Source organism: Triticum aestivum, chromosome 4B, assembly GCF_018294505.1.
Source record: "Triticum aestivum cultivar Chinese Spring chromosome 4B, IWGSC CS RefSeq v2.1, whole genome shotgun sequence".
Lineage (NCBI taxonomy): Eukaryota > Viridiplantae > Streptophyta > Magnoliopsida > Poales > Poaceae > Triticum > Triticum aestivum.
In genome coordinates, this window is record NC_057804.1 from 528,985,282 (window position 1) to 529,007,371 (window position 22,090).

Below are 22,090 nucleotides of genomic sequence, written 5' to 3' on the forward strand. Positions count from 1 at the left end.
CCTCGTTTTGGTGAAAGAAAAGGAGCTTGCTTTGTTGATTTTGGCCACGATGTACATTCTGCCATGTATTAGTTGATAAGTTACTTCTCTTTGTAGAGTAATAACGATTAGTGATTGAATCTATGCGTCACCTTCCTTGAGTATCTAATCTAATTTATCTTCAAGTATGCACAAATTTGTCTGATTAAATTATGCCATCTAATCTCTATTATTAAATGTGAGTACGTAGGTCGTTTGGTTCCCATACATTGGACGAAGACATCATCCCATCGATCCCACCCCCACCGATTTATTTTCCTCTACAAAAACCCTTAATGCCCCTACCGTCTTGCTTCGTGGATATCATGTGGTCACTTACGTGCCGGCTACCACTTCAATGAAAATTTCTCCGAATCTTGATTTTGGCTACTCTTGCGGGTTCCTGCTGCAGACCTTCTCTACCATCTCAGTTCAATATTATCTTGATATTTATGGCCTCATTGCAGGTCAATTCAGACATAAAAAGCACACACACACAGGATAGGAGCATACCTATAGATAGGTCCTAAGGCACACATCACATTCAGAAAAAATATGGAACCAATAGCATGCATGCCAATGAAGACAATATAGTTCATGCTTCATATGTTCTACTCCCTCCGTTCGGAATTACTTGTCGCGAAAATGGATGTATCTAGATGTATTTTAGTTCTAGATACATCCATTTCCGAGACAAGTAATTTCGAACGGAGGGAGTAATTTGTATGTTACATGCCCGTGGTAAAAAGCACACACACATGGTAGGAACATATGAAGCTTGAAAATTAGAACATATGAAGCTTCAACTATTGCCATCATATGTTCACGGTGGAGTATCAGTTGCATGCCCAACAACGGACATCATATTCTTATTTGTGGTAATGCATGACATTCAACTGTATGTTACAACGTGGCAATGGCTTAGGAGACATTGGTGCCTTCTTGACTCGATGGGCATCATGGGCGGCATACGTACGCCTCCTCCCACTTGCGCTTAATGGTAATGGTGGATTAGCACAAACATGTGGGGAGGGGATCTGTGCGGACAACAAGGCAGTGTGCGGAGGACTCCTCCTTAGCGGTACGCGAGGACGTACGGTTTGAAGGAGAGAGGGCACCGTGACGAAGGTGAGGTGGGCGCCATCCGGATTTAAAGGAGAGGGCCCCAACAAGAAATGTCCTGCTATGACGGAAAACCTAGCAGGAAAGGGAGGTCCGACGGGAAAAGATAATGATTCGTCTTTGGGTGGGGTTTTTGAGTTGGGCTCGCGTGTTCTAAGATAACATGGCAGATAGTCTGGACAACCACATTTGTCCCTCAAATATGGTCTAGATTTCGGGGTGCTCGGACTGTCCAAACGGTCGAATTTGGAGAGCCTATTGGGCATCCATTTTATATCTAAACACACTCGGGCGTATGAGGAAGAAATGAGTATCGACCTTAAAGATGACCATAGCAACGCACGGGCGTTCTACGAGCTACCACTTGTAGATTTATCTTCCCTATGCATTTATCGACCGATATATCTTGTACATCATCGACAAAGAGGCACGTCGTCTATATATTCTCGACCCTATTCGTACAACACAATCGTCAGAGCTTAAAATTCGGAGGCACTCATTGAAATTCAAAAGTTTCACGAGCGAATTGAAAGCACTCAAAATAAAGTAACCAGGATGGAATTCCAATATATCAAAATGGCAACGTTTATTTCCTAATGGTATTCCAACAAGCGTATTTCAATAACAATTTATGAAATTGCAGGGATTTCTTTGGCTATTTTGGTTTTCATTTTATGCTCTTATGGAATAGTAAATACCTGATGAAGCCGTTTGCATGGTGAGTATTGTCCGTTACATATGTTCTTAGACCTTCCACGTGAAGTGTTCGTGCTAACTACATATATTACTTTTGCGGGATGGGTATGAGTTGAGAAAACAGTTTTTATTATACTTGCTCAAACATCGTGTGAATGAAGCTAAAGTCAACTCTTTTGATATTGTGCGAGAATTTCTTAAGCGCATCAAGTAGATCTCAATAATTTGTAATAGATTTTTAGTTGGATCGTCACTTTATATGTATACATTGTCAATTTGTCATTTTGTTATTAGTTTACATTACAAGTGAAGTGGACTTCTATTATTATGCAATTATGACCCTTTATATTGTCTCTACCTATGAAATTTAACATGTATTATCTTTATATAACTCCAGCAAGATATTTCAGAAGCCCGTGGCAACACACGGGCATTCTACTAGTCAATTTTAGGTTGCAGACAATCTCACTATCTATCTTAGGGGTGTGGGGGTGATACAAGTTGGCCGGAAAAAACTGATCGTCGATGGGGTTAGGGGGATGGCCAGGGACAACGGTAGAACGACGATGGGAGCAGGTTGAGGGGAGGGCGGGGCGGCGAGGCTGGCGGGAGAGCGCCACCGACCGCGGGTGGTTGTGGCTGACGGTCCCTGCCGGTGGTACATTTGGTGGTTGGGGAAGAAGAAGGTGGGGGCTAGAGGTTAAAGAAGCAATCTACAGCTTACTTTACATCGGACGGCAAAGATAAGTTGACTGGCCTAAGCAGAATTTTCAGTTGATTTACCCCTAGCCAATCAATAATACTAAACGTACAAAGGGTTACTGACAATTACATACTGATCAGCATCCTTTCACGCTAACTAACCTCTCCCCCATGAGTTTCACGGGGTAAGCCCCTCCCCTAATCTCCAATCAAAACAAACCAGCCTGTAAATCCCACGTAACCCTTTGTATCTCTAGCATTACTCCTGGCCAATTCCCGAGCTGTTGCTTTCGTTCAGCCAACGGCGAGAAATTTTGTTTTACGGTACACCATCCACAACGCTACAACTGAGAACGATCAGGCTCAACAGTCTAGAGAGAACTTCTCGTTTCAACGTGGGAGGCAGTGAAACAAGATCCTCATTTTCGCTAGAAAACGATTAGGTCCTAACTGCAGCATCGCATGCATGCTTTGACTCCGAGGATTGCAAAGGATGGATGGACGGATGATGTTCAGTGAGTCCAGCTACATTCCCGTCAATGCTTCCAATTTACATACTCCAATTCTCCCCCTTGACTGGATCCTAGGGAAATCGTTGCGTTGTGTTGAAGACACCAGCCCTAAAACCCTTTAAGGCCTCCTTTAGTTCGTAGGATAGTGAAATCGTAGGAATAAAAAAGTCATAAAAAATAAGATGACATGCATCCCAAATCTTATGAGTAGGAATCAGAAAGAAGATGCCCTTTGATTCACATCATATGATTTTTTTTTTATTGAGTCTAGGCTAATATTTTATTTTTCTATGAAATGTGAAGGATAGAAAGGATTTCTTCATAGAAATAGGATTTCAATTCTACAAATCCAAGGACTCTAAAGAAAGTTTTCCTATAGAAATCATATCTATGAAATTCCTATAAGACTCCTCTAAACCAAATAAGGCCTAAGTATAAGTCATTTCCTGTCCCCTGGAACGGGGAAACCATTAATCACAAGATCACATACATAAAGCTGAGGAGATCACTTCTACTGTCCATCCATGCTGCAAAGTGCAAAGTGCTCCAGGGACAAGGGACAACATGCATGTCTGGTTTGCATCATCTAGCGCAAGCTTCTGCACTCCATGTTATGTCAAATCCCAAACCCTATCCGGATCGTGGGCAAGGCAGGGGATGCAAGATGTTCTCTCTCTCATGCGCACTCGAGAGGCCGGCGCACACATACAATGTGTGGTGGAGCGATCGAGATGGCTGGCCACCGAACATAGGCAGAGCATATGCCTAACCGCCTGGCTCATCATCAAGCTGTGGCGCCAGCTTTATCTGATCTGAGGCATGGACGGCACCAAAGCCTCCCCTGCTCCCAATCCCGTTACTCGTTTCTGATGCGGACGACATATTCGGAGGTTGGTTGCCATGTCCACGGCTTGCAATCAGTGCGAGATTTTTCAGTTTGATGCCTGGAAAGGTTGGCCGGTTCACAAGGTCGGAATCGCTATATGTAGTTTCTGAAGCTGGTAGCACTAGTTCAGGTCCATCTTTCTGTATTACTATATCGGACGTTGTGCAGATCATTGGTGATGTGCAGATAGAACTGTTCACTCACTTGTCTCGATCGAGCTGAGGCGGTAATACCTTATCTCTTTTCTTTTCTTCTAGACTAGACAATACCTTATCTTGATAGCCTTGGGGCTACCGGAATAAAAGGCGCGGGCAGCTAACGTGCCATAATTCCGGTCTCTGATTTTCTGGCCACCGTCATTTCGTACATCTTCCACGGTATACACCGAGTGACGGAGAGGCTTTGGTACATGCATGTATCCCTGTACGCAGATCGTGGCATCGTACATGCAGCAGGTTCAGCGGATCTATCTATCCTCCTCCTGTCATCCATGGCGTGCAGACCAGGGATAAGTTGGCCCCTCGACTTCTCCCGTCGACGCAAACGAGAAACGAGCAAAGACAAATAAGAAAGACAGGGCACGTTGCGGCTGCACGGATCGACGCAGGGCGCCGTCAGTTCAAATGCTGCAGCCCATACCGGCGGCCACGCATGCACGTGCGTGCCACCGTCGCAAAGCGCCGTGCCGCCGTGTACCCACATCCACATGGACGTGCGTGCGTGGCCGCAGGCGCGCGGATGCTTGGCTTAGAAAATCGCGTGTCGCGTGGGCTCGTGTTTGTGCGTCGGGGAGGCCTGCTGCCAAAGCTAAGCTGAGCTTTGTCAAGGCTTGCACGGGGTTCGAGCCGTGTCACGTTGGCCTCGGGTTCAAGCCCGAGAAGCGGAACATGGCTAGGAAGGAAGTGCGCGGTCGGGAACTTTGGGCACGTAGAGCATGTCCAGCTTCTCGTAGCGAGCGAGCGGACGGTTGCAGGACGAGCCGATCGAGCTAGGGATGGGAAGTCAAGTGCGCATAAAGAACGAGCTGTGGCATGTCCTCCGGATGACCGGGTTCGGTTTCCGAGTAGCTACGTGGACCTGTTACACGAAGGATTGGTGTGGAGGATTGGTGATGGCACCTCTGTCAACGTGCATCATGATAATTGGATCCCAAGACAGGAAAGTCTCAAGCCGCTGGGTCAGATGTATTTTCATGGAGTTACCAAGGTGGCCGACCTGCTCAACATACAGGGAGATACATCGGATGATGCAAAGATTGATGAAATGTTCTCACTTAATGATGCACGCGATATTAAACAGATTGTGATTGATGGACCGGGTGTAAGGGATTATCTAGCATGGAATTTTACAAAGAATGACCAGTTCACTGTAAAATCTGCATATCATTTGAATATGAGCATCAAGGGAGCGAGGACCGGACGGCCGGGTACCTCGTCTTCGCTCAGAAAGCACAAGATGTGGCTGGCGCTATGGAGTACGGATGCACCGAACAAGGCTAAGATACATACCTAGCGGCTCATGCGTAATGGTTTGGCTGTAGGGGCGGAGTTGCACCGATGAAGGATCAAAGGTGGAGTCTTCTGTGTAGCTTGTGGCAGGGAGGAGTCCATCTATCATCGTTTTTGGACCTGCCCGCACTCCCAACTATTCTGGAGAGCCCTGAGAGAAGAGATGGAGGCTCCTGTTGTAACACCGCCGGAGTTGGATGGATCGTTCAACTCTATATCGTCATGGCTACAGGATTGGTTAGCCGACGCGACTGATGCGGAACGTGAGACGACGATCCAAGCTCTCTACGGTATGTGGTTAGCGAGGAATGAGGCGAGGGACGGTCAACGGATAGCCGATGCAAGAACGATGGCCGCGAGGGTGTGTGCCCATATGAAAGAATGGAGAGACGTGCATCCTAAAGGGCCCAGAGTGCCAACTACAAAAATAGTGGAGGCGTGGAAACCACCTGAGATGGGGTGGGTAAAAGCGAATGCTGATGGTGCTTCGACGAAGCTGCGAACAAGAGGAGCAGGAGGGGTGGTCCTACAGGATCATGGTGGCGCGTTCAGAGGAGGGGCGTGTGTGTTCCTCCCAAGCACCTCCGATCCGCAGCTGCTGGAGTTAATGGCGAGCCGGCAGGCGATGCAACCTGCGATTCTGCAGGGTTTTCTGAAGGTTCACTTGGAGCTTGATAGCAAAGAGGTGGTGCCATGCTCAATAACAGCAGCAATGATCTATCTGCGATGGGTCCAATCATCGATGAAGTGAAAGAGATGCTCCGAACCAGACAGGAGTACAAGGTGAGCTGGGTGAAAAGAACGGCAAACGACGCGGCACATATATTAGCTAAGGAGGGGATTAGCATGGAGATGAATAAAGTGTGGCTTGATGGACCACCAGAATGCATCCTGTTGATTGTTGCAGAGGAGATTCCAGGTGTTGTCTAAAGTCTGCAAGTAGTGCAGATTAGACGCTTCTTCGCTTCTTTTCATTTTTTGTTTTTCTTGGGTTGTTGCCTGCAATTAGGGCAGATGAGACTTCGGATTTCGTGGAACCTGTTTTGCTTTCTTAGTTTTGAATAAATGCTTTATCCCTAAAAAAAAGAATGATGCGCACTACGGTCTTCATATGTTTGGGTATCATCTCCATCCTACTCTCTCCGTCTTTAAAAGAGTGTACTTTTAACTTTGTTGGAAAAAATCAAGTTTTTTATGTTAGACCGTATTTATATAATAATAGATCAACATTTACACCATAAAATTAGTAGCATTAGATTCATGATAAAATATATTCTCATCATATACCTATTTGATTTTCATAAGCATTGATATATTTTTGGACAAACTCGATCAAATTTTAACATAGTTTGACCCTCCAACAAAATAAGGAGTACACTCTTTCAAGGATGGAGAGAGTACGACATATTGTAGATTTTATTTAGGACACTATCGTAGAAGTTGTATTCTACACTAGTCTGTTATAGGCAACAGGGGATTGTCCCCCCTTACTTTTTCTGGTGAAATTCTTTGTCCTAATAAACAAAACATAGATTCTCAAAAATAAACAGACACGAAAGCTACTACATAGCTTTCTAAAATAAAAAAAACGGTGAGTCCTAGTTTGCACGCAAGTCGAGGGTAGCAACCAAATGCACACCCTCCCACCACCTGCGCGGTTTTGGAAGGTTCTAAAATCTTTCCACGATAATTTATTTTTCTATTGTCGTTATTATTCTGGTGTTTACATTTTTGGTTGATGTTATGCCTTTTTCGTTTTTTAAAATTCATGAATGTGAATAAATCTGTGAACATTTTTTAAATTCATTACACTTTTGGAGAATCTCTGAATATTTTTTAAAATACAGAATGTTCTAATAATAAACATAAACATTTTAACATTTATAATAGTATTTAAGAAATACCTCTTCAAAATACTATTGTGAATGTTTTTAACATTTCAGAACAATTTATAAAACTTCTGTAGTACCCAATTCTTTTAGGCAGTTTATGGTAGGTCTGGCTTTGATTCATTTTTATGGACAAAGAAATTTCTTTGACTAATACATACTACATAAGGCAGTCCGCACGTAAGTTGGGGGTAGCTACCAAACGCGCACTCTCCCACCCTCTGCATGGTAATGGCCGATCCACTCAAGATGGCCTGTGTCTACCCGCCCGTGATTTGGAATGTTCTAGAACCTAAACTAAAAACCCTCGACCATTTATTTTCTATTTTCCTTTTTTCCTATTGTCGGTCTTATTCTGGTGTTTACATTTTTGGTTTAATGTTTTCTTTCTATTTTTGAAATTCACATAACTTAAATAATTCATGAATGTTCAATAAATCTAGGAATATTTCTCAAATTGTTTGGTTTTGTAAAAAAAATCAAAAACCACTAAAATCAAGAATATTATTTTTTTTAACATTTTTAAAATGTCAGAGCATCTTTGGAAGCTACCAATTTTTTAAAAATAATTCTTGGAAAAATTATTTTCTTGAATATTTTATAAAATTCAGGTCATTTTATAAAATTTTGGCAGTAGACGACTCTTTTATGCAGTTTAGGAAAAAATAAGTAGGTTTGTTCTTCTTTTTGTTTTCTAAAGATTCTAGAATTCCTGATTTATTTAAAGAATCCAGAAACATTTAGGAAAATATATAATTTTCAACAAATTAGAATATTCTAGAAAGTTCATGAACATTTTTACAAGTTCAAAGCATCTTCAAAATTTGACGAAATTTTTTATGTAATTCTTGAAAATTTTACTTCTACGAATATATTAAAAAATAGGATTTAAAAAAAATGTCAGTAGCCTAACTTTTTATGCAGTTTATTAGGTAAAAAATAACTAGTTCCAGTCTTCGTTTTGTTTTTGATGGAAGCAAAAAAGTTTTTGACCAGATTGGGATTTGAACCCATGAACATTTCTACAAGTTCAGAGCATCTTTAAAATTTTCCGACATTTTAAAATAATTCTTGAACATTTTACTTTTATGAATATTTGAATTTTTATGGCAGTAGCCTACTTTTTTATGCAGTTTATTAGGTAAAAAATAATTAGGTCCGGTCTTCGTTTTGTTTTTTAGGAAGCAAAAACGTTTTTGACCAGATTGGGATTTGAACCGATGAACATTTCTACAAGTTCAGAGCATCTTTAAAATTTGCCGACATTTTAAAATAATGCCTGAAAATTTTACTTCTATGAATATTTGAAAAAAATTGGCAGTAGCCGACTCTTTTATGTAGCTTATATTAGGGGAAAAAAACATTTTGACCAGAGTGGGATTTGAACCCACGCCCTTTCGGACCAGAGCCTTAATCTGGCGCCTTAGACCAACTCGGCCATCTGATCAGTAGTGAAAGCCTCCGCCTTATGCCTAATAGTTCATTAGCTTTACCAACCACAGTTTGCAAAAGAAGCTTCTTTTGGTCCTTGCTGATCTTCTGTTATCTCTATTCTTACATAAAGCGACTTGTAATGGCTTAGCTGATGTACCTGATCTCCACTCCTTCCTGTGGGTGGTTAGGCAGTGGCTTGCTCTGATTTGGTTATAAGCAATGTCTCAAACGTTGCTTACCTTCGTCCTAGGCGCCTGCTGATGCTTTTGATGAGCTAAAGCCTTTTATGGTTATTTAGCTAGTCATAGCTCAGCTAAATATAATTTAGGCGCTTTGGATCATGTCTGGCTTTTGCTGCTTCCCTTTTTATGCTTCAGTAGTTGTAAAAGACGCAGTGGTTTCTGATAAATGAAATCGGAGGGGGGGCCCTCTTTATCGAATAAAATAAATTAACAATTACTAGCCACATTACATATATTTAAACTAATCACAAATGTTTCAACCTTTTCTCCAGTTGCAATCATATATTTCAGAGTTGAAACCAACACAGATCACCCCATTTTTTCTCCTTGAGATTATTAAGCCAAAGACACACGCATCTAGTCCAGAGGTCAGCACACCGAAGTTCTAATAAATAAAAATATTTTTAGGAGAATAAATAAACTAAAAACCATCCAGCCACCATCCGAGATATGTTTTAATAATAAACATAAACAATTTAAAAAATTATAATACTATTTTAGTAGTACCTCTTCAAAATACTGAATGTTTTTAACATTTCAGAACAATTTTTAAAACTTCTGTAGTACCCAATTCTTTTAGGCAGTTTACGGTAGGTCCGGCTTTGATTTATTTTTATGGACAAAGAAACTTCTTTGACTAATACATACTACATAAGGCAGTCCGCACGTAAGTTGGGGGTAGCTACCAAACGCGCACTCTCCCACCCTCCGCATGGTAATGGCCGATCCAATCATGATGGTCTGTGTTTACCCGCCCGTGCTTTGGAATGTTCTAGAACCTAGACTAAAAACCCTCGACCATTTATTTTCTATTTTCCTTTTTTCCTGTTGTCGGTCTTATTCTTGTGTTCACATTTTTTGTTTAATGTTTTCTTTCTATTTTTAAAATTCACTTAATTTTATTAATTCATGAATGTTCAATAAATCTAGGAATATTTATAAAATTGTTGGGTTTTGTAAAAAAAATAACCTTTTAAATTTAGAATATTCTATTTTTAAAACATTTTTAAAATGTCAGAGCATCTTTGAAAGTTACCAATTTTTTAAAAATAATTCTTGAAAAAATTAATTTCTTGAATATTTTAAAAAATTCAGGTCATTTTATAAAAAATTGGCAGTAGACGACTCTTTTATGCAGTTTAGGAAAAAAAAGAAGTAGGTGTGTTCTTCTTTTTATTTTCTAAAACTTATAGAATTCGTGATTTACTTACAGAATTCAGAAACATTTACGAAAATATATCATTTTAGTAAAACTTTAGAATATTCTAAAAAGTCATGAACATTTTTACAAGCTCAGAGCATCTTTAAAATTTACTGAGATTTTTTAAGTAATTCTTGAAAATTTTACTTCTATGAGTATTTTAAAAATTAGGATTTTTTAGAAAAAATGGCAGTAGCCTACTCCTTTATGCAGTTTATTAGGTAAAAAATAATTAGGTCCGGTCTTCGTTTTGTTTTTTATGGAAGCAAAAAAGTTTTTGGCCAGAGTGGGATTTGAACCCATGAACATTTCTAAAAGTTCAGAGCATCTTAAAAATTTGCCGACATTTTAAAATAGTTCTTGAAAATTTTACTTTTATGAATATCTGACATTTTTTGCAGTAGCCGACTCTTTTATGTAGCTTATTAGGGGAAAAAATAACCAGGTCCTGTCTTCTCTTTATTGTTTGGAGGAGGAAGGAAAAACGAATGTGAACAGAGAGTGGGATTTGAACCCACGCCCTTTCGGACCAGAGCCTTAATCTGGCGCCTTAGACCAACTCGGCCATCTGATCGGCTGTGTAAATCTCCACAGTTCGCCGAAGAAGTTACTTTTGGTCCTTGCTGATCTTCTGTTATGTCTACTCTTACATAAACCAACTTGTAATGGCTTAGTTGATGTACTTGGTCTCCACTCCTTCCTGTGGGTAGTTAGGTAGTGGCTTGCTCTGATTTGGTTATAAGCAATATCTCAAACGTTGCTTACCTTCGTCCTAGGCGCCTGCTGATGCTTTTGATGAGCTAAATCCTTGATGGTTATTTAGCTAGTCATAACTCAGCTCAGCTAGATATAGTTTAGGCGCTTTGGGCCATGTCTGGATGTTACTGCTTTCCTTTTTACAGTATGTTTCAGTAGTTGTAAAAGACGCTGTGGTTTCCGATAAATGAAATCGGAGGGGGAGCCCTCTTTATCGAATAAAATAAATTAACAATTACTAGCCACATTACATATATTTCAACTAATCACAAATGTTTCAACCTTTTCTCCAGTTGCAATCATATATTTCAGAGTTGAAACCAACACAGACCACCCCATTTTTTCTCCTTGAGATTATTAAGCCAAAGACACAAGCATCTAGTCCAGAGGTCAGCACACCCAAGTTCTAATAAATAAAAATATTTTTAGGAGAATAAATAAACTAAAAGCCATCCAGCCACCATCCGAGATTTGTGCTAGGAAATAACCAGGTTAGCAATGGCGATTCGTCACAGAAGTCCGCAAGCAGTGAACTATTTATTGCTTTATGATACTGATCACCTCCTTTGCTTGCTGGTCTACGACGCTACAGACTATATAGACCTTTTCATGTGCATCACTATCACCAAATTCCTGCAAATAAAGGTGGGAAACATGGTGAGAACCCAGAGCTTTCTTAATCAATCAGCAATAAAAATTTGCTCATCAAAAGAAGTAACATAACACTTAGCAAGCAAACATTAAACTAGGTGCTCGTGCAGTACTTTGAAGATACAGATCAACAGTTTTGTACTGTAACCATATATTGATGGGCTAAATTGCTTGCTAACATCTACTACCTCATTTCTGATCAATTTGAACTGCAAAAACGTCTTGTATTTAGGAAAAGAGGCAGTAGTTTTGATATTTGGAAACAAAATGTGATACATTGATAAATACTAGTAGTTCACATACAAATGCAAGAACATAGAATCCAGATAGTGAAGTCAAGATTCGAGAGGAAATAGCAGATATTCCTTGTGCGAACATCACAAAAAGCAAAAAAAAAAAAAAGAACATCACAAGAATTTAACTAAAATTTACTGATAAGATCATTCTGGTAAAGAAACATGATGCAGATCAAAAATAATATATTTGACATACTTAGGAGGGTACAATTGCTCCAAAGTACATTATATCAGTGCAGAAACTGCATTAGTGTACCAAAAATATCCAAAAAGTACATGCCGCGGTGATCACGCAACAATGATTATCTGGTAAGAAGTATTTCTAAAGGAATTTCTAGAATTGCACCGACAGTTCTGCCGGACACGGGAACACCGCTGAGATATCAGATATCTCATACATTCTGTCTTCCTAATTTAAATTTCCTTTGCTTAGAAGTATATCAGTATATGTGACTTGGGGAAGCAACAAGAGACAACACCTACACGTCTAGAAGACTAGCAACCCTGAAAGCTTAGACAATGACCTTTTCCCTTTCTTTTAGAAAAGACTTGAGAAAACTTGGACCTCCCAAATGTGGGCGGTTAAGCTCAATAACAGAGTGGTAATTTATAAATCAGTATATGGCCTGCCTTGGTCTGGATCATATAGTCATGGCTCACCCACTGGAATTACTACTTACAAATACAAGAATTATGTATTATATCACACATGTAGAATTCACCACAACTTAACATACGGAGAAATTTCATTCACCGCAATCTTGTACAGTATTGTGACAAATGGGGTCATGAAACAGAAGAAATCAATGAGCCAAACAATAATTTATATCAAACTGACCCGTTCATAGTGTCTACAAGGAGCATCTCTTATGTACATTGCAACCACAACATGATCAAAGAGTACACGGCTATAACTTATCATTCCATACCTTACATTCTTCATCATCCTGGCCTCTCAGTTGGGATGCCGGATGATCCTTTGCAGCACGACGGTCCTTGCTCGGCGGATGTCTCGGCTACACCGGTCTGCCTGCTCCCCGAGGTCCTCGACGCTCTTCATGAAGGCCTCCAGCTTCTTCTTGATCTCCTCCACCCCGAACCTGACCGCCTCCTCGTCCCGCTCCGCGAAGTCCACACAGTCGACCATTGAGCTGATCTCCATCTCCACCCGGTTGATGAGCACCCTGATGTTGTCCAAATCCTTGATGGCGATGAACGTCCCGACCTGCATTGCGCTCACCACCTCCTTCTGCCCACGGACAGCGTCCTGGTACCCTTTGAGCAGCGAGTCGATCCACTTCCCCATGGACCCTATCGGAATCGCGGCCGCCGCGGCCAATGCCGCTGCGACAGGCGGCGCGGCTATGGCCGCGGCGACCACCGAGCAGATGAGCACCGCCGCGAAGGTGCTCGCGAAGATGACGCTCGACACCCGGCGCCACGCTTTGATGGTCTTGATTTTCTTGTCCAGCCGGTGCTTGCGCTGCTGCAGTTTCTCCAGCATGGCCAGCTGCTGCCGGTACACGGCCTGGAAGGCCTCGAAGAACTCGTCCGTGAAGGGGTCCCCGGCCGCCTTGAACTGGCGCAGCTCGTGCAGCGTGCGCGCGTACCGGGCGGCGGGCGCGGCGGCGGCGGCGTCGCCGTCGTTGTCGTCCTCGTCGTCGAAGCGCTGGAGGGCGACGTGGAGGAGGAGCTGGGAGTCGCGGGCGCGCTTGAGGCACTTGTCGAGCGCGGTGCAGAAGTCGAGGGTGTGGAGGCTGCTCTCGAAGTAGTCCTCGACGAGGTCGAACAGCTCGGGGCTCTTCCAGATGTCCTTCTTGCAGTCGAGGATGACCTTGACCACCTCCTGGTTCATGTCCAGGAGGCAGCCGGTGACCCCGCGGAGGGAGTCGAGCGACATGGAGCGCACCTCGACCCCCACCGCGAGCGTGGAGATGGCGCGGCTGGTGCGGCGCTGCAGCGTGGAGTCGAAGGTGCGCACCTCCGGGTCGTGCCGGCACGCCGCCTCGTACGAGCTGAGCTCCTCCGCCGCCGCGGCGTGCGGCAGCCCCGAGTCCGACGAGGTCGTCGGCCGGTGGGGCCTGCTGCCGCCGGCGCTGCTGCTGCTGGTGTTTCCCATTGCCGGAGGCGAAGATGGCCGGTGGCACCCGCAAATCAGACCCAGGATGGACGGACGGACTTCCACCGGATTTCGAGGAATCAGCAGCAGATCAGGAGCACGACGCGTCCCAGGACCGAATCGAGGAGCGCCTCAGCAAGCAGGACGGATCAGACCGGCGAGCATTGGCAGGAGCCCACAGAACCCTCGCAAGAAAACCCGGGGGCCGGGGAAGCGGATTCGAGCGGGGGCCAGAGGGAGAAGCTGCGAGCTTTACCGGCGGCGCGTTGCGTCGGAGCGAGCGGTCAAGAAAGCGAGGTCCGGGGGAGCAAGCTAGCTAGCAAGCAAGGAGATCGAAGATGAATGAGGATGAATGCAGGGAGGGGGATTGGGGGTGGTTTTGTGGAGTGTGGTTGTTGTCAGGTGTGGGGATGGCTTGTACGCATGACGAACGGACGGGGGTGGAGGTGGAGGTGGCGGTGGAGATGGATGGGCAGGCAGCAATGGCCGCCGGCGGAAGCAACCTGATGCTTCTCACTCCATCTCTAGCGCGTGTGCGGCGGATGTGGTCTCATCTGATGATGCAATCGCAGCAGCAGTGTGATGATTGTTGGAGTAAACACACGAGCTATTGCGCGTGTTGCTGCCTTGATTAGTTTTTGTCTCGGGGAAGCAAGCAAAAGCAGCCCATCACCACAGCAGCAGAAAGGGAAAAGGCCAAAGTGCCACATCGAGTAATTTGCAAACTGATTTCTTTCGCAGCATTGCCCACTTTCTAGCTGCATTATTATCTGGTGTGATTAATTGCATTTAGTAACAACAGATCTTTTTTTTTCCCTCTCCATGGATGCATCCTTGAAAAATCTGCTGTTATTACTAGTACTGTACACTTTCTCTTGAAAAAATTCAGCTGGCGGATGGGTTTGAAAGCCGTCGTCACTCTCCGTTACCCCAGCTAAACGTTGTGTGCGCATCGTCCACTTGTCGACGAAATGCTTGCAGAATCCCATACTCCATGCGTGCGTGCATCATCCAAACCGTGGCCGTTTTAGTTTTTCTTTGGTTTTCTTTGTGTGATCGCCAAGCTTCAGTTGCTTTTCTTTTTATCTGTCCATCTATCCATCCATCCAGCACCCATCCATGTGTTTGCTGTGCGTATACCTTACACTTGCACACGTCTTTTTTTTCGGAAAAAACTTTCAATCTAATCATATTCAATCATGGTAATACAACGAACAGTAGAAATAATAAAAATTACATCTAGATCCGTAGACCACCTAGTGACGACCACAAGCACTGAAGCGAGCCGAAGGCGCGCCGCTGTCATCGTTTCTCCCTCACCGGAGCCGGGCAAACGTTGTTGTAGTAGGCAGTCGGGTAGTCGTGGTCTTGATCAGAAATCACAAGGGCAAAAGGTGTGCTAGTAATAAATTATTAACCTATTTATTTTTTACTATATACTCCCTCCGTTTCTAAATATTTGTTAAAATTTCAACAAATGACTACATACGGAGCAAAATGAGTGAATCTACGCTTTAAAATATGTCTATATACATCCGTATGTGATAGTCTATTTGAAATATCTAAAAAGACAAATAGTAGTGTTTAGAAACGGTAGTAAGTCCACTGAAATTACTGAGATCTAGTGCAAAGATTGAACAAGAGCGGTTTGGCGAGTGTGAACAATGACAGCACAGCACGGCGGGAGAAGAGAGGCGGGCACCCGCGCCCGGCCGGACCAAGGGCCAGTTCTTTTCGGCAATTCTCCCAGAATCGCCCCCTTCCCCAGCTTCTTCCAGAGTCGCCACTACATATTTTTTTTACAATCCTATCTAGTTAAGGTCTAATTAGTTAGGATTGTAAAAAACATATGGAGTGATGATTCTAGAAGAAGCTGGGGAGGTGGGCGATTCTGGTAGAATCGCCCAAAAGAATTGGCGCCAAATGGGACCGTCGTGGTCTGGTCTTTGCGGAGAAAATGACCTTTCCTTGAAGAAGGCACGCACGAGTATATTTTCCAGCGCACAGACGCGTGGTCCCATGCACATGATGGTCACATGATAGCTCACTCTGGTTCAGTTCTCACTTCCCAGGCCAGATCTGCTCCGTAAATTCACTAGCTGCGCCTTCTGTCCTTCCCTTTTTCTTTTTTTCTCGAGGGAACTCTTTTCCTTCGATCTGAACCGTGCATTTGGTATACGCTGACATTTGGAGTACAAAACTTTCTCACCCGTATTGATCACTTTGAACCGCATCTGAGCAGTCGAGGTGGCGGTAATTCAGTACACCGCCCGCTCGCCCGCTCGCAGGAAGTCGCCACCACCCCACCGCTGTAAGTCCGGCCGCTTAACTGTTAGCGTGTCTGTTGACTCCCCGAAGACGTACGGCGACGCGCGCCATCTCAAGCCCTCTCGCGTCACTGCGAAGCAAACCGAATCTATCCGCGCCGCGGCGCACAGCCAGCCGAACACGTACTGTAAGACAATAAGTTTTGAGGGAACCAGCATAACCCTTTAGGAATGGCTTATCTCATATATATAATGGGTGTGTTACAATAGATACAATATACGTACACAAATACAGAAGCTATACATAATCTAACACCCTCCTTCAATCTTAGCCACTTTCTAAAGAACTGAGAAGGGTAAGATTGCGCCTACAAGCCTCAAACTGTGGTAAAGGTAAAGGCTTAGTGAAGATGTCTGCAAGTTGATCCTTAGAAGAGATGAACTTGATCTGGAGTTGCTTCTGCGACACACGTTCTCGTACAAAGTGATAGTCAACTTCAATGTGTTTCGTTCGGGCATGAAATACCGGATTTGCAGAAAGATATGTAGCACCGATGTTATCACACCAAAGGATAGGAGGCTGCGGTTGAGACAAACCCAACTCCTGAAGCAAAGACTGCACCCAGATAATCTCTGCAGTAGCATTAGCCACAGCCTTATACTCAGCTTCAGTACTACTACGTGACACAGTAGCCTATTTCCGAGCACTCCAGGCGATCAAATTGGAGCCAAAGAACACTGCATAACCCCCCGTGGATCGCCTGTCATCTGGACTGCCAGCCCAATCTGCATCAGAGAAGGCCGAAAGAACCCGAGAGGAAGTCGGCCGAATATGCATCCCAAATGTCACCGTGAACTGAACATAACGAAGAATGCGTTTAACAGCAGCCCAATGAGTGTCTCGAGGAGCCTGAAGATACTGACAAACCCTGTTAACAGCATAAGAGATATCTGGTCTCGTGATTGTCAAGTACTGAAGCCCACCAACAATGCTCCTGTACTCTGTGGCATCCGCAGGAGACAGAAGCTCACCATCAACAGCTGTGATCTTGTCGGTAGACGACATGGGTGTGGTAGTCGGTTTGCACTTCAGCATACCAGCTCGCTGCAACAAATCCAAGGAGTACTTCTTCTGCGCAAGAACAAGACCATCAACACGAGAAGTGACCTCAACTCCAAGAAAGTAGTGAAGCTTCCCAAGATCTTTGACCGCAAAATCAGCACCAAGAGAGCAGACAAGAGCATCAGCAGCATACTGAGAAGAGCTGACAAGGATAATATCATCGACATATACCAAAAGATACATAGTGACTTCTGGCTTCTGTTGAAGGAATAATGAAGAGTCAGCAGTGGACGACACAAACCCATGAGCACGAAGGGCAGAGGCAAGGCGGGCATGCCAGGCACGAGGAGCTTGCTTCAGACCATATAGTGCTTTGGTGAGACGACAGATATGGTCAGGATGATCAGGATCAGAAAAACCAGGCGACTGTTTCATATAAACCTCTTCCTCCAAGAATCCATGGAGAAAAGCATTCTCCACATCAAGTTGACGAAGTGACCAACCACGAGAAACAACAAGAGAAAGAAGAAGCCGAATGGTGGTAGGCTTGACGACGGGACTGAATGTGTCCTCATAGTCAAGACCATGGCGCTGCCGAAATCCTCGAGCAACAAGGCGCGCTTTGTAACGCTCAATAGATCCATCCGAATGCTTCTTCACTTTGAATACCCATTTGGAGTCAATAACATTTACCCGTGGTGGTGGAGGAACGAGAGTCCATGTCTTGTTACGAAGAAGAGCATGAAACTCCTGCTCCATAGCCTGTCGCCAATGAGGAACGCGCATGGCAGCCTGATATGAGCGGGGCTCAGAGGACGGATCCGCAACAGCAGCAGCCAAACAAGCAGCCAACCAAGCAACAATACCATTCTTATGTTCCTTAGGTTTGAAAATGCCACTGCGACTGCGTGTATGTGGTCGGGACACAGGAGCCGCTGAGGTCGACGGAGCAGCCGACAATGGGCTGGAGGACGGCAATGTAGACGAGTCAGCCGGCGCAGGTGACGAGGAGCCAGACGCGGTGTCCTCAGGCGCAGTCGGCGTAGCAGCCCGGCCCACAGGCGATGCCAGCGGTGCAGACAGAGCTGCTGGCGATGCCGGCGTCACGGACCGAGCCGAGGGCGAGCCCGGCATAGTGGGCCGAGGCACTGGCGAGGCCGGGGTCGCAGGCCGAGCCACGGGCGAAGGCAGCGTGACGGGCCGAGCCGTAGACGACTTCGGCGTAGAGGGCCGAGCCACTGGAGACTTGGCGGGCGCTGGCGTAGCAGGCCGAGCAGTGGACAAGCTCGGCGCGACGGGCTCCTTGGCCGACCGTGCATGGGCACGCGAATCGATGCCATGCAACATAGGGCGATCGACGTGCCCATCAGAGGGCGGCGATGATGATGGTGAATCCTCCAACAACTCCAAGCGAGCCCCACGTCCGGTTCCTGCACCATGGTTAGGTAACAACACATGAAAGTATGCAACATCATCAAATTGGTCAGAAGCAACAGAGGATGAATGCAGAGGTGGTGGTTCGGCAGTGGACACAGGAAGTTTGGCAAAGGGAAAAACATGCTCATCAAACACGACGTCCCGAGATATATAGACACGATTTGTGGGAACATGAAGACATTTGTAACCTTTATGAAGAGAGCTATAGCCAAGAAAAACACACTTCTTGAAACGGAACTCAAGCTTGCGCTTGTTATATGGATGAAGGTGCGGCCAGCAAGCACACCCAAAAACCTTGAAAAAGGTATAATCAGGTTGTTCATTAAGGAGGACCTCAATGGGAGTCTTCATGTTTAAAACACGAGTGGGAGTATAGTTTATGAGAAAGCATGCAGCGGTGAAAGCATCACTCCAAAACCGAAACGGAACAGATGCATGGGCCAAAAGAGTAAGACCAGCTTCAACAATGTGACGATGCTTACGTTCTACTGAACCATTCTGCTGATGTGTATGTGGACATGCTAAACGATGAGCTATCCCAAGCGACTGAAAGAAGGAGTTGAGGTTGCGATACTCGCCTCCCCAGTCCGACTGGACATGAATAATTTTGTGCTTGAGAAGGCGTTCAACATATTTTTGAAACTGAACAAAAATGTCAAACACATCAGATTTACGTTTGATAAGATAAAGCCAGGTAAAGCGACTATAAGCATCAACGAAACTGATATAGTAATTGTGACCACTGACAGAAGTCTGAGCAGGACCCCATACATCTGAAAACACAAGTTCTAAAGGATGTTTCACCTCACGACTGGACTCCGAAAAAGGAAGTTGATGACTCTTCCCGTGCTGACAAGCATCACACACTGCTACATCTTTATTACTAGACAGGCTAGGAAGCTCATGACGACACAAAATATGACGAACAATAGGTGTGGCCGGGTGACCAAGAAGAGCATGCCACTGTGACGGAGAGACCCGAACTCCACTGAAAATGCGGGCAACGCCAGGATGCTCCAGACGGTAGAGGCCCTGGCACAACCGCCCACTAAGAAGAATGTCCCTCGTGCCCCGATCCTTAATAAAAAGATCAAAAGGGTGAAATTCACAAAGCACATTATTATCACGTGTGAGTTTAGGAACTGAAAGAAGGTTACGTGTCACAGAAGGAACTCGAAGAACATTGCGAAGCTGAAGACTCCTATTGGCATATCTAGTGAGAAGAGATGCTTGACCAATATGAGAGATGTGCATACCTGCTCCATTGGCGGTGTGGATCTTGTCGGAGCCATGATAAGGTTCACGAGTGTGAAGCTTCCCCATCTCGCTGGTCAGATGCTCTGTCGCCCCAGAGTCCATGTACCAGTGTGGATCGATGGAGTAGGACTGAGTGTGTCCCTGTTGCTTCTGCGGCGCCGGACGATCAGCCATGACGACCTGACGGGCATTGTTGCGTGTATCCTTGCCGTCATTGCCAAGACCAAGGAAACTTTGCTGGAAGCGCTTGTGACACTTGGAGGCCCAGTGCCCATCGCGGCCACAAAGCTGACACACACGCGGACCGCCAGCCCCCGGTAATGTCGCAGTAGGAGGGGGGGCCGAGGCGGGCGGTGGTGGCAGCCCCAAAGGAGCCCGGGATGATGAAGAAGAGCGACCACCCTTGGTGGCGGCGTTGGCCGAGAGGGAGCCATTGCCCCGGGAGCGGCGTGTCTCGACCCATTGCTCAGTGAGAAGGAGGCGGGAGAAAACCTCGTGTGCCAGCATGGGTGTCGAGTTGCCCCGCTCGTTGATGATCTCGACTAAGGCATCATACTCCTCATCAAGACCATTGACAATAAACGAGTTGAACTCGGAGTCGGTGAGGGGCTGTCCAATGGAGGCCAACGTGTCGGCGAGGCCCTTGACCTTATTGTAGAACTCAGTGGCAGTGGAGTCAAGCTTCTGACACTCGCCAGGCTGACGACGGAGTGCAGAGACACGGGCCTGAGACTGCGCCGCGAAGGTGCGCTCAAGGATGGTCCAGGCCTCATGAGACGTCTTCGCAAAAACAACAAGCCCCGCGACAGCGACCCCTGGATGTCCAGACGCGATGGGCCGGATTGTAGACCGGACCGTGCATGCTGTCCACCAGTGCGGGGGGCAGGGAAGAGATCCGTCGACATAGCCAAGCAGATAATGACTCCCCAAGAGCGGAAGAACCTACGCACGCCAGAAGATGTAGTTGTCGGCGGAGAGCTTGATGGTGATGAGATGACCGAAGTGAAACGGCGGCGGTGATGACGGTCCCATCGAGGAGGCTGCCTGGGGTGCAAGCACCATGGAGGCAGCCGGAGGCACCGGAGTCGGTGCGGGGGTAGGTAGCACCGCGGCCGGGGCGGACGCCGCAAAGTCCGCGGCCGGGGCGGACGCCGCAAACCCCGCCATCGGGGCGGTGTCGGGCGGTACCGGCAGGAGCGGCGGGGCTACGCCCGCAGGATCGGTGGCAGACGGCGTCGCCGCGGTGTAGACCGCGAGGTCGCGCCCGAGCGAGGGCGCCGGCGGTGTCGAGTAGACGGAGCCAATGCTCCGGGTCCCGAGCGGGGCCGGGAGGGCGACGGCGTCCAACAGGAGGTTCAATAGAGCCGCAAGGGAGGCCGGGAGGAGTCTCGCGGCGGTGGAACTAGTCGTGGCGGCGCTCGACATGGCGGCGGCGCGATCGGTGGCGCGGCGGCGGTGCGGGTATTAGAGTTTTGAGCGGAAGCGATCGTAACCTAGCGTGATACCATATAAGACAATAAGTTTTGGGGGAACCAGCACAACCCTCTAGAGATGACTTATCTCATATATATAATGGGTGTGTTACAATAAGTACAATATACGTATACAAATACAGAAGCTATACATAGTCTAACACGTACGTACGTGTTGAGCGGTGGCATGCCGACCGACCGATCCATCTCTTCTCCCTGCACGTCTATACAGCTGGAGCTGGAGGAGGTTGTGTCCCAACTTTCGGTTTCATGGATCAGACACGCTCGCTTAACCGTTTTCCGTTGCTTGCCTTGCCACCGTATCCTTTCCCCGACTCAAGTCGGATCACGGGGAGATCGCTTCGCCGGCACAGGATCGGTCGCCTTCATGCGTCGTGTGCGTGCGTGGCCGCACGTCCTACGAAGGGGCAACGGAGCAAGCAAAGCATCCTCTTATGAGCATTATTGCCCGGAAAGAATGAACTGATCAGCATGAGCTTGATCGATTAAGCATGCGTGCGTGCGTGCCGTGTGCCGTTTCGGAAAATAAATTAGTACTCCA

General features: G+C 45.9%; 1 protein-coding gene and 2 non-coding genes across 3 annotated transcripts; all 3 read right to left on the bottom strand.

The window, feature by feature from the left end:
* Positions 1-8,699: 8,699 nt before the first annotated feature.
* TRNAL-AAG (transfer RNA leucine (anticodon AAG)) lies at positions 8,700-8,780 on the bottom strand. The gene has a single exon. It is a non-coding gene; the product is annotated as a tRNA-Leu (tRNA).
* Positions 8,781-10,701: 1,921 nt separating this feature from the next.
* TRNAL-AAG (transfer RNA leucine (anticodon AAG)) lies at positions 10,702-10,784 on the bottom strand. Its single transcript has one exon. It is a non-coding gene; the product is annotated as a tRNA-Leu (tRNA).
* Positions 10,785-11,176: 392 nt separating this feature from the next.
* On the bottom strand, positions 11,177-14,650 carry LOC123093104 (UPF0496 protein 1). Its single transcript, XM_044515013.1, has 2 exons — positions 12,843-14,650; positions 11,177-11,599 (listed from the first exon to the last, which is right to left on the bottom strand). Exon 1 carries the CDS (start codon positions 14,030-14,032, stop codon positions 12,869-12,871), a length of 1,164 nt encoding a protein of 387 aa, XP_044370948.1. The 5' UTR covers positions 14,033-14,650; the 3' UTR covers positions 11,177-11,599; positions 12,843-12,868.
* Positions 14,651-22,090: the final 7,440 nt, after the last annotated feature.

Bases quoted from the DNA above. Each gene is read 5' to 3' on its own strand.
- LOC123093104 (XM_044515013.1), bottom strand. From the start codon at position 14,032: ATGGGAAACACCAGCAGCAGCAGCGCCGGCGGCAGCAGGCCCCACCGG.